This window comes from Schistocerca cancellata, chromosome 1 (genome assembly GCF_023864275.1).
Source record: "Schistocerca cancellata isolate TAMUIC-IGC-003103 chromosome 1, iqSchCanc2.1, whole genome shotgun sequence".
Lineage (NCBI taxonomy): Eukaryota > Metazoa > Arthropoda > Insecta > Orthoptera > Acrididae > Schistocerca > Schistocerca cancellata.
This window is the reverse complement of record NC_064626.1, coordinates 613,714,282-613,726,895: the sequence shown is the minus strand read 5'-3', so window position 1 is coordinate 613,726,895 and position 12,614 is coordinate 613,714,282. Positions and strand designations below refer to the sequence as shown.

Genomic DNA, 12,614 nt, shown 5'->3' with positions numbered 1-12,614 from the left:
CATCCCTCAGTGCCCACTGCAACACCAGACCCTGATAGGCATTAATACCAAATGACTCAGCACCACTCCTCTCCAGAGCCTTTCTCTGGCACATTTGAAGTTATTGATGTTTCATCAGTAGAAAAGAAAATCCAACTACTTTTAATTTATTGTGAGGCTGAAAGAAATTTTTCCCTTTATGCCAAGCATTTTGCTGGTAGACCATGATCTCACATGGCTATTTGTTGTGTTGTAAAACAATTTACTACCAAAGGAAGTGTTACACCTAAAAAAAGAACTTGTAGAACAACTGTTATGGAGAACCACAATAATGAAATTGCAGTAATATCTGACTCATAATCCACATGTGAGTACCTCAGAAATATATCAGGAAGTGCACACTCAAGTTCTAGGTGATCCAAAACATCACAAATAGCATCCCTGCCATATCTCCATGCATCAAGAACTTCGTCAGAATAAATTTTAGAACTGAAAGAGGTTTTGTATTTGGGCACTCATGCAAATACAGAGACTCTCAGTTTTTTTCTCAGGTAGTGTTACAATGAGTCAACTTTTACAAACAATGGTGAAGTTTATCAGCATAATGTGCATTATTGGAGTTTGGGAAACCCACACTCGATATGTGAAGTTGATCATCAGTATCCTTGGCCCTTAAATGTTTGGTGCAGAATCATAGGTGTCAAACTAGTTACCCCTTTCGTGGAAGGCACATTGAATGGAGAAATAAATGCTAGCTCGTTGCAAAGTAAGTTACTGATTCTATTGGAAGATGAGCCCCTCGAAGTGTGACAGAACATGTAGTTTCAACATGATGGTTGTCTGGCACATTACTCTGCAAGAGCCCAAGAGCCATTAAATTGTGAGTTTAATGGCCAATTTATCACTAGTGGTGATCCACCACATCACTCGACCTTATGTCACCAGATCTTTCTTGTGGGGTTATCTTAAAGGCAAAGTGTATGCAGAAGTACCAACTTCTTGACAGAACATGATAGAAGTTATTAGAAATGTTTGTATAAAAGTTAAATCAGACATGCTTTTAAGTTGTATGCATGAATCCCAAGCACAAATTAACACTGTATTAAAATGTAAGGTCACCTTTTGAGCATTTGTTGTGAATTACAATAATGTTGAGGGGCAAGGGAACTCATTGATATCAATCAACCTGATATGTGAGTAGCAAGGGGATTCACTGAAATCTGTTACCCCAATGGTGAGAGGCAAGGGACTCACCAAAATCAAGCACCTCAATGGGGACAGAAAACTGTTATGTACACATCATTGTTCCTATAACATGCTAAAAATAGTGTGTTGACCAGGCATTTAAATGTCTAACAGTAAAACTTTTACTGTACAATCAAATTTGCAAGACTAAATTAAGTGTTTAACAAAAACATCAAATGGATGGAACAAAAAAGTTTACATTTTTATCACAAATGTAATGTAGAATCGAAACACTCAGTTCACAATTGGAAAAATTGAGTATTGTCTGACATGAATGGGAAAAACAAAATGTTTCAGGTAAACCTTAGAATTTTTTTTAATGATGAATCTGGATCTATAATAAAATTGGTGGGTTCTCATTTGAAAATAAAAAGTTGACCCCAATGGAGGACTATGTGGTGGCCAGCTTTAGCATAGACAGATGTATTCTTTGGAAAATTAACTTTTCATTTGGAATATTTTTTTATGTATGAAGTATATTTTTTAAGACATTAATTTTCTCAAGTTAAAACAAACACCCTATAAATATCATGGAAAGATTCTGCCTTGTGTTACTGATTTACATTCTTCAGGCACAATATTTAACTTAGGTTCACTGAACCTACATCCTGTGTTGATACAAGTATATTGAATGAGTCCATGTAATTCAGTATTACATACATATGAAATATAGTCATGTGTTGCTGCAGTAGTAGTAGTAGTAGGAGGAGGAGGAGGAGGAGTCGTAGTAGTAGTAGTAGTAGTAGTAGTAGGTGTTGTTGTTGTATTGTTTGACACCATTTTCTACACTAGGCTAACCTGTGAGAGACTCTTAATATATGCATAATTGATTGAACCTGCATATTGCATTCAAGTTATAGTCTGCCTTTGGTATTTTTATTTCCCATGTTTCCTCCTATTAACGAATTCTCTGTTATCTGGTGCCTCAGGATATGTCCTTCCATATTCTTTTGGTCAAGATGTCCCATTGCTAATTTCGCTCAGTACCTCTTCATTAACTTTTAGATCTTTCTATGAAATCTTAGGCATCTGCTGTTACACCACATTTTATGCTCATCTTGTCTGTCCTGTTTATCATCCATGCATTGCTTTAACTAAGGCTATTCTCCAGACAAATGCCACCAGAGAGGATTATCTGACACTTCGTGCTATTTGTTAATGTACATAGGGACTTAAGTTACATATGTCATCCCATGCTAAGACCAGTGCACAACTTTGAGAGGTTAACATTAGTATAGATACATGGGTACATATATGTTCAACAACCTGCCATAGTTCATTACATGTCTTGCAGGCAATATGTTGGGGTTTAAGACTGAACTAAAGATCTTCTTGTCAGGCAACTAGTTTTACTTCATTGAAGAGTATCTTCACAGGATCTCTTAAAATTAGTGTTTTGAGTTTTTTATAATTAATTGTTGTTCCATAATACAATAATATTTAAAATGTTTAGTTATTTCCTTGTATGGGATTAAAACAAAATTTTAAATCTTTGACTTCTTTTGATATCACACAGACACCCCTCTGTAGTGTCAGTGGAATGCAACTAACATAATGTGTGGCACATCTACAATGTCATCATCTAACCACAGAGGTGTTTATTTGCACCTCCCTTAACTTTTTATTTCTTTTCCAGATGTCTCTTTTATTTCATTTACTGTTCGCTGTAGGTAGACTTGGGGGATAGGTCACAATCCTGTCTTACTCAACTATTGCCTCCATTTCATATGCTGACCAGTTCAATTCAGATTGTCAATTATATTTACTTGCCATTCAACCTCTCAACACTTCCTTCCCTTACTAAAAATTTTCATATCTTGAAATGACTTTTCCGGTGTGACCATGTTATCACATTACTTGTGTCAACGTGAATTAAACTTATTTTTGTTAATTTTTATTTGATTAATTGTAACTAATAAAAGGTTAATTTAATAATTCATTTAATTTTAAGGATGATCCCCTATCAGCCTTGGATTACCAAGTTGGCAAGCAGGTCTTTACTGAAGGAGTGAAAAAACTTTTACTAAGACAAAAAAGGACAGTTATTCTTGTTACGCATCGTTTACAGTTGTTATCCTATGCAGATAAGGTAAAAAAACTATTTTATAATTCTGAAATAATCAATTTTTGACAATGTAATGTGATTGTATAGATAAAAAATCTATTCATCAAGTGGTAGCTGGAGAGCATACTTATAAAGAAAATATAATAACAAAAACGAATATGACACTGAAAAAAGTATGCTACAGCCTACGCTTATTTGCATGCAAAGCAAACTTCGACACTGTCAGAATTGCATACGTTGCCCAGTTCCACAGTATTCTACAGTATGGAATTATGTTCTGAGGTAGCACAGCTGCTAGCTCAGTAATCTTGCAGACCCAAAAAAGAGCTGTAAGAGCAATCCACCATGCAAAACAGACTGACTCATGTAGGCCCCTTTTTCGAAAGTCTTTCATCCTCCATTTTCCCTGTTTTTTTATTCTAGAAAATTGTAAGTATGGGAGGAAAAACATCAAAGAGATAAATAAAATCTGTAATGTACATGAACATAATACCATGCAAAAAGACAAACTCCATGTTCAGTCAGTACAGACAATAAAATTAAAGTTATTTCTTCATTTCCTCTGTTTCACAAATCCCTAAGGGTATTCTTATTAGATCACTCCTTCTAGTCAGTGGTAGAATTCTTAAACTGTGTGAAGTACAACAGACATGAAGCAAGAATATGCAAAAATTGCAGCTGCTGCTGAAGCAAGAATAAAATATAATTACACTGTTGGCCATTAAAATTGCTACACCAAGAATAAATGCAGATAGTAAACGGGTATTCATTGGACAAATACATTATACTAGAACTGACATGTGATTACATTTTCATGCAATTTGGGTGCATAGATCCTCACAAATCAGTACCCAGAACAACCATCTCTGGTTGTAATAACAGCCTTGATACGCCTGGGCATTGAGTCAATTAGAGCTTGGATGGAGTGTACAGGTACAGCTGCCCATGCAGCTTCAAAATGATACCACAGTTCATCGAGAGTAGTGACTGGCGTATTGTGACGAACCAGTTGCTCGGCCAGCAGTGACCAGACGTTTTGAATCAGTGAGAGATCTGGGTTAATGTGCTGGCCAGGGCAGCAGTCAAACATTTTCTGTATCCAGAAAAGCCCGTACAGGACCTGCAACATGTGGTCGTGCATTATACTGCTGAAATGTAGTGTTTCGCAGGGATCGAATGAAGGGTAGAGCCACAGGTCATAGCACATCTGAAATGTAATGTCCACTGTTCAAAGTGCCGTCAATGTGAACAAGAGGTGACCGAGACGTGTAACCAATGGCACCCCGTACCATCACGCCAGGTGATGCGCCAGTATGGCGATGAGGAATACACGCTTCCAATGTGCGTTCACCGCCATGTCGCCAAACACGGATGCGACCACCATGACACTGTAAACAGAACCTGGATTCATCCGAAAAAGTGACGTTTTGCCATTCGTGCACCCAGGTTCATCGTTAAGTACACCATCACAGGCGCTCCTGTCTGTGGTGCAGCATCAAGGATAACTGCAGCCATGGTCTCCGAGCTGAAAGTCCATGATGCTGCAAATGTTGTGGAACTGTTGGTGAAGATGGTTGTTGTCTTGCAAATGTCCCCATGTGTTGACTCAGGGATCGAAACGTGGCTGCACGGTCCGTTACAGCCATACGGATAAAATGCCTGTCATCTCGACTGCTAGTGATACGAGACTGTTGGGATCCAGCACGGCGTTCCGTATTACCCTCCTGAACCCATCGATTCCATATTCTGCTATCAGTCATTGGATGTCGACCAACGCGAGCAGCAATGTCGCGATACCATAAACTGCAATCGCGATAGGCTACAATCCGACCTTTATCAAAGTCGGAAACGCAATGGTACGCATTTCTCCTCCTTACACGAGGCATCACAACAACGTTTCACCAGGCAACGCCGGTCAACTGCTGTTTGTGTATGAAAAATCGGTTGGAAACTTTCCTCATGTCAGGATGTTATAGGTGTCGCCACTGGCGCCAATCTTGTGTGAATGCTCTGAAAAGCTAATCAGTTTCATATCACAGCATCTTCTTCCTGCCGGTTAAATTTTGCATCTGTAGCATGTCATCTTCCTGGTGTAGCAATTTTAATGGCCAGTAGTGTAATTTATTGTATTATATGTAACCTGTGTGTGTGTGTGTGTGTGTGTGTGTGTGTGTGTGTGTGTCCCATGCAAATGACATCTGGCAATCTGTAGAGATTTACTGGATGAATAAATAAATAGAAATTATAAAAGAATGTTTTGTGTGCACAAGCTTTCGAAGCCAGTGGCTCCTTCTTAAAAGAGAAAGGTTGAAAGGGGGAGGAAGAGGGGTGAAGGAAAAGGACAGGAGAGGTTCAGGAAAATTGGTAGAGCTCAGGAAAGTCACCCAAAACCTCAGGTCAGGGGAGATTTACTGGATGGGATGAGAAGGAAAATCTTTTTAGATTTTTTATCTATCCAATTATGTTATATTTTATAACTCTGATACACTAATAGTTTGTTTCATTAATATATATTAAATTGCTTAAAAATATCATTATTACAAAGGTTATGCAAATTTAAATGGATTTATACATTGCTTTCACAGGAAATAAATATAAGCCAGTACACATAAATACATCAGACTTTAATCAATCACATGTAGATCAAGCAGAAATGCACTACATAGGAACAAATTATATGTTTTAACATATTGTCAGAAAAGTAACAAGAGACAAGATAATGTAATGTTGTTTGTACTGTTGCTGTTAATTTGCTTTTTATTGTATTTTATAAGATCACTGTGTTGAAACATGCAATGTACTACTACTAATCACAAACTGGCTAATGTTGACCAGCATGATCTGTTCATAAGTATTTTGTGCATACAAATTGACTAATCGTGGTCAACAGACAATCATGACGAGGAGCAGCCTACAGTATACAGACTGCTTTGTTCATTGCTGTGGAAGGTGAAGAGTATGATTGAGGGAAGTGAAGAGATATGTAGAAGTGGTGAAGAGCAAGAGGAAAGTGGAGGGGGGGGGGGCAGAATGCCAATAAACTTACTTCACAGAGCCACCTATAATACTTCTTATTTGTGTAGTTACTGCAAAATACAACCTACATTGGCCATTTTGTCCTTATGTCAACAGCTTACTTATTTTTTGCAGCCATGTACAGAGTTTTCATGTTTTATTTTTGAACTTAATGTCATTGTGATTCATGGTTGCACAGGCATCAGTGTTGTTACTTAACACCTTAAAAATTGCCACATTATTAATTTACCATTATTTAAAGCATTATTTTCACTGTACACATGTATTCTAACATGAAATTTTATGAGATATTGTCTTGCTGTACTGAGGCTGCTGTGTGTCATCTCTCTCTCTCTCTCTCTCTCCCTCCCTCTCTCTCTCTCTCTCTCTCTCACACACACACACACACACACACACACACACACACACACTCACAAGTCACAACTGCAATCAATCAACCAACTAATTGTTACATGGCTTTCTAAATATGTATTCACAAAAAGGGTTGTAAACGAGGAAACATTAAATGCGTTTCAGGCAGCAGTATTTTCAGTAAGGAAGCAGCCTTGATTGCACAAAATGGCAGCAACTGGTGCATTTAAAGATTTTTTTCAGACCATCAAAGTCAAATTTGATTATATCTGTCCACAGAAGACCAAAATATTGTGTTCCAAGCATGTCAGGACACAGCCACAGTGTCAAAGAAAAATCATGGTATATTGACAAACTGAAAAAACTAAAATGCACATACTGCTGTTACATGATCACCAACAACACAGCAACAGATCCCAGTGCAAAGGAATTGTCCTAGAACAGATGTTTACAAGCAAAAAGTCATTATAGAAATGATATAGAAGGAGCCAAAAAGAAAAATATTGATAGATTCATTGAAGGAGCTCATGGCTCATGCAATGCAGCCTGGGACCTGATCAATGAACACAGGAAGGAAACCACCTCTGCATAAAGCTTGTGTAGTTCAGCTGACATTAATAGTTATTTTATTGACATTGTGGAAAACCCTATGAATACAATCCTACACCTCAATATAGACCTTGCAGCTGCTGTAATAAATGATGAAAGATTCACCATGATGAACTGGAGTGAATTTAAAATGTTCCTCACTGCTTTCTGAATCATTAGTGCTGTAGAGTTGATACACTTCTGCTGCTGTATAAAAGATAATTGAGATTTCCTGGTGATATGGCCACTGGCCAGGCAGTCAATTATGTGCCATTAACTTGTGCTATGTATATTGTTTTCATAGTTTCCAAAATGTTTTATTCACATCTTGAGGTTGTTACAACAGAACAGAGAAAAGCCATTTGTACCACTGTGCTGCCACTGTACCTCACACCAAAGACCAAAGCCCCAAGAACTTCCACCGCCACCTACAAAGATCTTCCTCCAAAAAAGGATGTCCTCTCATTTTTTACTAAAGTCATTGGTACGGTGGCCACTTTGAAATCTTCCAAAAAACTGGCATAAGTCAATAACTTTTCAGGGTATATACAGGGTGGAGAAAAATTGTCTCATGAAATTTTAACCCTGAATAGCTGATTCCAGTAGGAACCAAAATTACAAATGTTTTGTACGTCGACAATGCACAATTTTTAAACTACCAAAACTTGGTGCCATGTGCTCTGATTGGCCATGGGATTACCCTGAGGAATTAATGGATCGCATTCAACATGCCGCCAATCGCATCAGGGCAATGCCAGGAATCTTTGAAAGCGTTTGGCAGAACACCATTTGATGTTACCAAGCTTCTGTTGCTTCTTATAATGAAACTACAATGGGTGTTACCTCGGCAAGATTCACCCCCAGGCCCCCAGAGTGGAAGGATGGCATGCTACTATGAAGCATGTGGGCCACCTTGGATACATCACGATCTCTGGCAGGCAAAGCATTTGTGGTTATGTTCTGTTCAGAGCATCCAGCTACAGGGCAATCTTGCAGTAAATCAGAGTCTCTGGAACCAAGTTTCCGTATTTTAAAAATTTCCTAACATTAGTAATTTTGGTTCCTACTGGTATCAGCTATCCAGGGCTAAAATTTCATGACACAACTTTTCTGCACCCTGTATATACATATTTTGCAATAATGTCATTCATTTTTCTTTTTAACACAGCAAATTAACAAAATACATTTGATTTTGACAGTGTCAACCATAAAATATAATGCCGCCAGATTAAACTTGAAACAGCCTTCTTCACAGTAAATTCACAAAATATACATGTACAATATTTCGTAGGTACAATGTTTCACATGACCTGTTGATCATACTTCTCAGTTTGGAATTATCATAACTAGTCTCAACGTATACTTTTAATTTAAAGTGGGTGAGAAACTGTTTGCTAGCTGTTATGTTTCAAATTACAAAAAATTAATTAATAAAGACTGTAAAATCTTATAGACTCTCTGATAGTCAGAATGTGTACAAGATGTCTACTAATGTAGTCAAGAAAATTATCAATGAAATTGCTGAATCATTAACTACAGTAATTAATAAATGTTTCACTGCTGGTGTATTTCTGGACTTTCAAAATTGTGTGAACAGCACCAGTGTATAAAAGGGTGACCCAGCCTTGGTAGCAAGCTTCAGACCACTCTCAATAATTACAGTCTTTGCTAAAGTGTCATTAAGATTGCAATGAAAGACCAAATATCAAATTACTTTGAAATTAATGAACTTTCCACAGATACACACTACAGTTGCCACAAAGGCAAATCTATAATAACAGCAGCACTAGATCAGGTTACCATGATAAAGCAGAGTTTTGAGAAAAAAGAATCTGTAGCACTGACAATTTGTGACCTTAGTAAGGTGTTTGACTGCATTACTCATGAAGGACTCCTAAACAAGCTCAATAAATATAGATTTGGAGGCACTGTTCTAGCAACCCTCAAATCATATTTGGAAAACAGAAGGCAGGGTGTATCAGTCCAAGGTGCACTATTGTATGATTGGAAGTTGGAATATTCCTAGTATTTGTAAATGACTGAAGCTTTCCTGGACTGTGCTTGCAATTTGCAGATGACATAACTCTGTACTCAAAAGGCATTGATGGCAGCAAGGCTGAAGGAGAAGTAGATGCATTTTTAACTGCTACAAAGGAATGGTTTGTTATAAACAAAAAGAAGCTAAATTAAGAAAAAACAGAAAAACTGGTGTGTATCCTCAGTGACAAAGGATACATAACCAGCACAGGAACTGTGAAGCTTCTGGAGTTCTTGGTGGCTTGTAAACTCACTGGCAAGAACACATTGCACATGTGTGTGACAAACTGTCATGACTCATATACCTCCAGAGGGAATTGAAGCAATTTGTAATTGAGTTACTGCTGATGATACATTACTCATTGTTCCACAGCCATACTAACTGTGGCCTGTTACTGTGGGGTCACTCTACATACTGCAAGAAAATTCTACTATGACAAAAAAAGTAATAAGGATCATAGCTTCAGGCAGAAAACTAGGCCACTGCAAACCCATCTTCATATGTCTGAGAGAGATGACAATTTTCAGTCAGTGTCTTCACCTGTCTCATGTATGTGAAAGAAAATGATGAAACATTTACCAACAAGAGTGACATTCACAATTATAACACATGTGAGAAGGTAAACACACACAGATATCCCAAATTGTCAACTCTCCACGACAAGGGACAGTTTTCCTACCATAGCTATTACAATATTTAGTCCTTGGTATCAGTGGAATTTTGAGGAAAGATGTAACAAAAATCTATGCCAAAAACCACTATAAAGTTTAAATGAGTTTGTTTACAGTGAAACAGAAGATTTGACTCCCTAAACAATGCACTACTATATGAAATGAATTATAAATGTACTTGTTTAAAAGTTTTCACTATATGTCATTAAGTGTTATGCTATAACTAGGCAAATTTGTTTTTGTATTATAATTCTTGTGTACTCCTAACCTTGTAACACTAATGATGTCTGTCCAGACTTGACTGGTGAAAGATTTAGCTATGGTAATAAATGGTAATAATAAGTCGCAGCTTCCTCAAGATCCTAAATCCATACTCTGATATCCATTCCACATTGTCCTTCTTAGTTGAATAAGCTGTCTTCCTTGATATTGAGCTTCTGATGTATTATGGTTGCATGATAGTCTCTGTTTATGTTAAATCCACTAACTCAATGCAGTGCTTCCATTTTTCAGATAATTGCACTTGAAAAAGGAAGAATACGAGCACAAGGAACACTGAAAGATATTGAAAGTATTGACAAAGAACTTGTAAAAAGTTGGCGAACTGTGATGAACCGTGAAGCTTTAGAAGAAAAAAAGCTTTCAAAAAGTCACACTGCAAAAGAAAGATGGCAACTAATCAGACTAATTTCTCGTTTTGGAATGCAATTGAAACAACAAAGTGTAAAGGATAACATCTGGCAGTCTGACACTGGTTGTCTTGCAGTAAGTGTATCATTAAATTATCAGCCTATTTATGACAAATGCAGCAACATTTCCATCATTTTGTTTCCCTGAGGATCCATTTCTTCATGTCACTAGTAAACCATTTAAAATAGTTGCTTGTTATGTGATTTAATTTGAATACAGCTTACAATTAAGTTAACTAACTCATTTGCTTGCCATTTGATTTCATTTTAGAGTTATTTAGTTTCTAATAAAATTGTCATAATTCAGAACAGAAATGTGTTCCATGGTTCTACATAAAACTGTCTTCTGTGAAATATAACGTTCAGTTGTAAGTACTGAACTTGTGGCATTTCTGTAAAATGGTACTTAAGCTTTCATCTTTTATGTAAATGAGAAAATTGTACTGGGGAAGTAAAAGATTGTGGTGTTAAAAGGCACCCCCTAGCAAGAATGGGATCATATACTAACAACAGAAAACAGAGGGCCATATAAACAACAATGGCAAGGTCATCAGCACTCTTACACTTACAACAAGTGAGTGTGGAGATAAACTCTAAAACTGTTGCTCACCCATGCACTCAAAATGATCACACAGTTACTATCTCACATGTGTGGAAACAAATTAGAAAGAGGGGAGTATCTATACATGAGATAAATGCACAGAGAAAACAAGACAGAAAAACTAAAAGAAAAGCACAGGGAAATGTGAGTGGCTGACCACTTACAAAAAACTTGGATGAGCCAATTACCCTGTTAACACATTAAAAACATCTCCCTAAAATCTTGTTAAAAATGTTGGACAATTCACAAAACTTTAAAACTTGAATGCCATTTAAGATAGTGTGTAGATCCTTCGACAAATCTGCCACAGCCCACTAATTAGAAAAAATACACAGTCCAATGAAAAGTGGCACACAATTATCTGTACGTCACAAGCATCACGCATTGGAGGGTCCTCTTGCTGGAGTACAAAGCCATGTGTCATAGGGCTGTGGCCTGTACATGGCTGGAAGGAAACAGGCCACGGCCGAGTTGTGGGGTTTACAGCATGGAGCATATTGTCAGTCACTTCTAGCTACTTGTCTTTCCATCGACGCATGACTATGACTTTGTACCTCGACAGTAAGATGAGAGCATGCATGAGGATGGTACACTGAAAGAACTGAGGATCATGATATGCCACCTTGGCTGCTGGATCCATCATTTTGTTCCCTCCAATACCCATGTGCTCTGGTACCCACCAGAATGACACCTCTTTCCCCAGTCTTTGTAGTTGGCATCATGAAGTGGAGAAAAGTAAAACATGGTGTACAACTAGTTGGGAACATAGGCCACTTATATTCCTGATGTATATAAATGATTAACCAAAGATATTGGAGGAATATTTAAAAACTGTGATGTGTACTGATGATACAAATATCCTGATAAAGGATCCAAAAACATGTTTACTAGGCACAGCTTGAGGGACAGTGGAACAGGCTGACAACATGCACAGAAAATAGCTTAACTCATATTACGTAGTTCCAGGCAAATAAAAATGACTTAAAAGTACTGTAACTGGAAGATCATTTATGTTCATGAGAAACAATAAAGGGCCAAAAACAGAATCTTGTGGTACAGTGCCTATTGCTATGTGATGAACATGGAACTAATATATACTGCTTTCTAATATGAAGATAACATAAAAATCATGAAACTGTTATATATTGTTCCATAATTTTTTAAAGCTCTTGATAAAGATATCAGGCTTGTCACAATCAAAATCATTAGTTAACTATCAAAATATTCCTACAGAAAATAATTTCTGATTTATTGATTGTAATGAATCACCTATCAAGATAAATATAGCTTGTTCATTTGAGAGTACATTGTGGAATCCAAAATTTTCTTCTGAGAATGTATTTTCGTACAA

The 12,614-nt window shown here is 37.1% G+C and overlaps 1 protein-coding gene across 1 annotated transcript in view; it reads left to right on the top strand.

Annotated features, from left to right (window-relative positions):
• LOC126090234 (ATP-binding cassette sub-family C member Sur) overlaps positions 1-12,614 on the top strand; it is a gene marked incomplete at its 5' end in the record, with an annotated part of 407,614 nt that overhangs the window by 221,860 nt on the left and 173,140 nt on the right. Inside the window, 2 exons of the mRNA XM_049906975.1 lie at positions 3,176-3,313; positions 10,487-10,738. Coding sequence (XP_049762932.1) covers positions 3,176-3,313; positions 10,487-10,738 — 390 coding nt within the window. The remainder of the gene's footprint in view (positions 1-3,175; positions 3,314-10,486; positions 10,739-12,614) is intronic.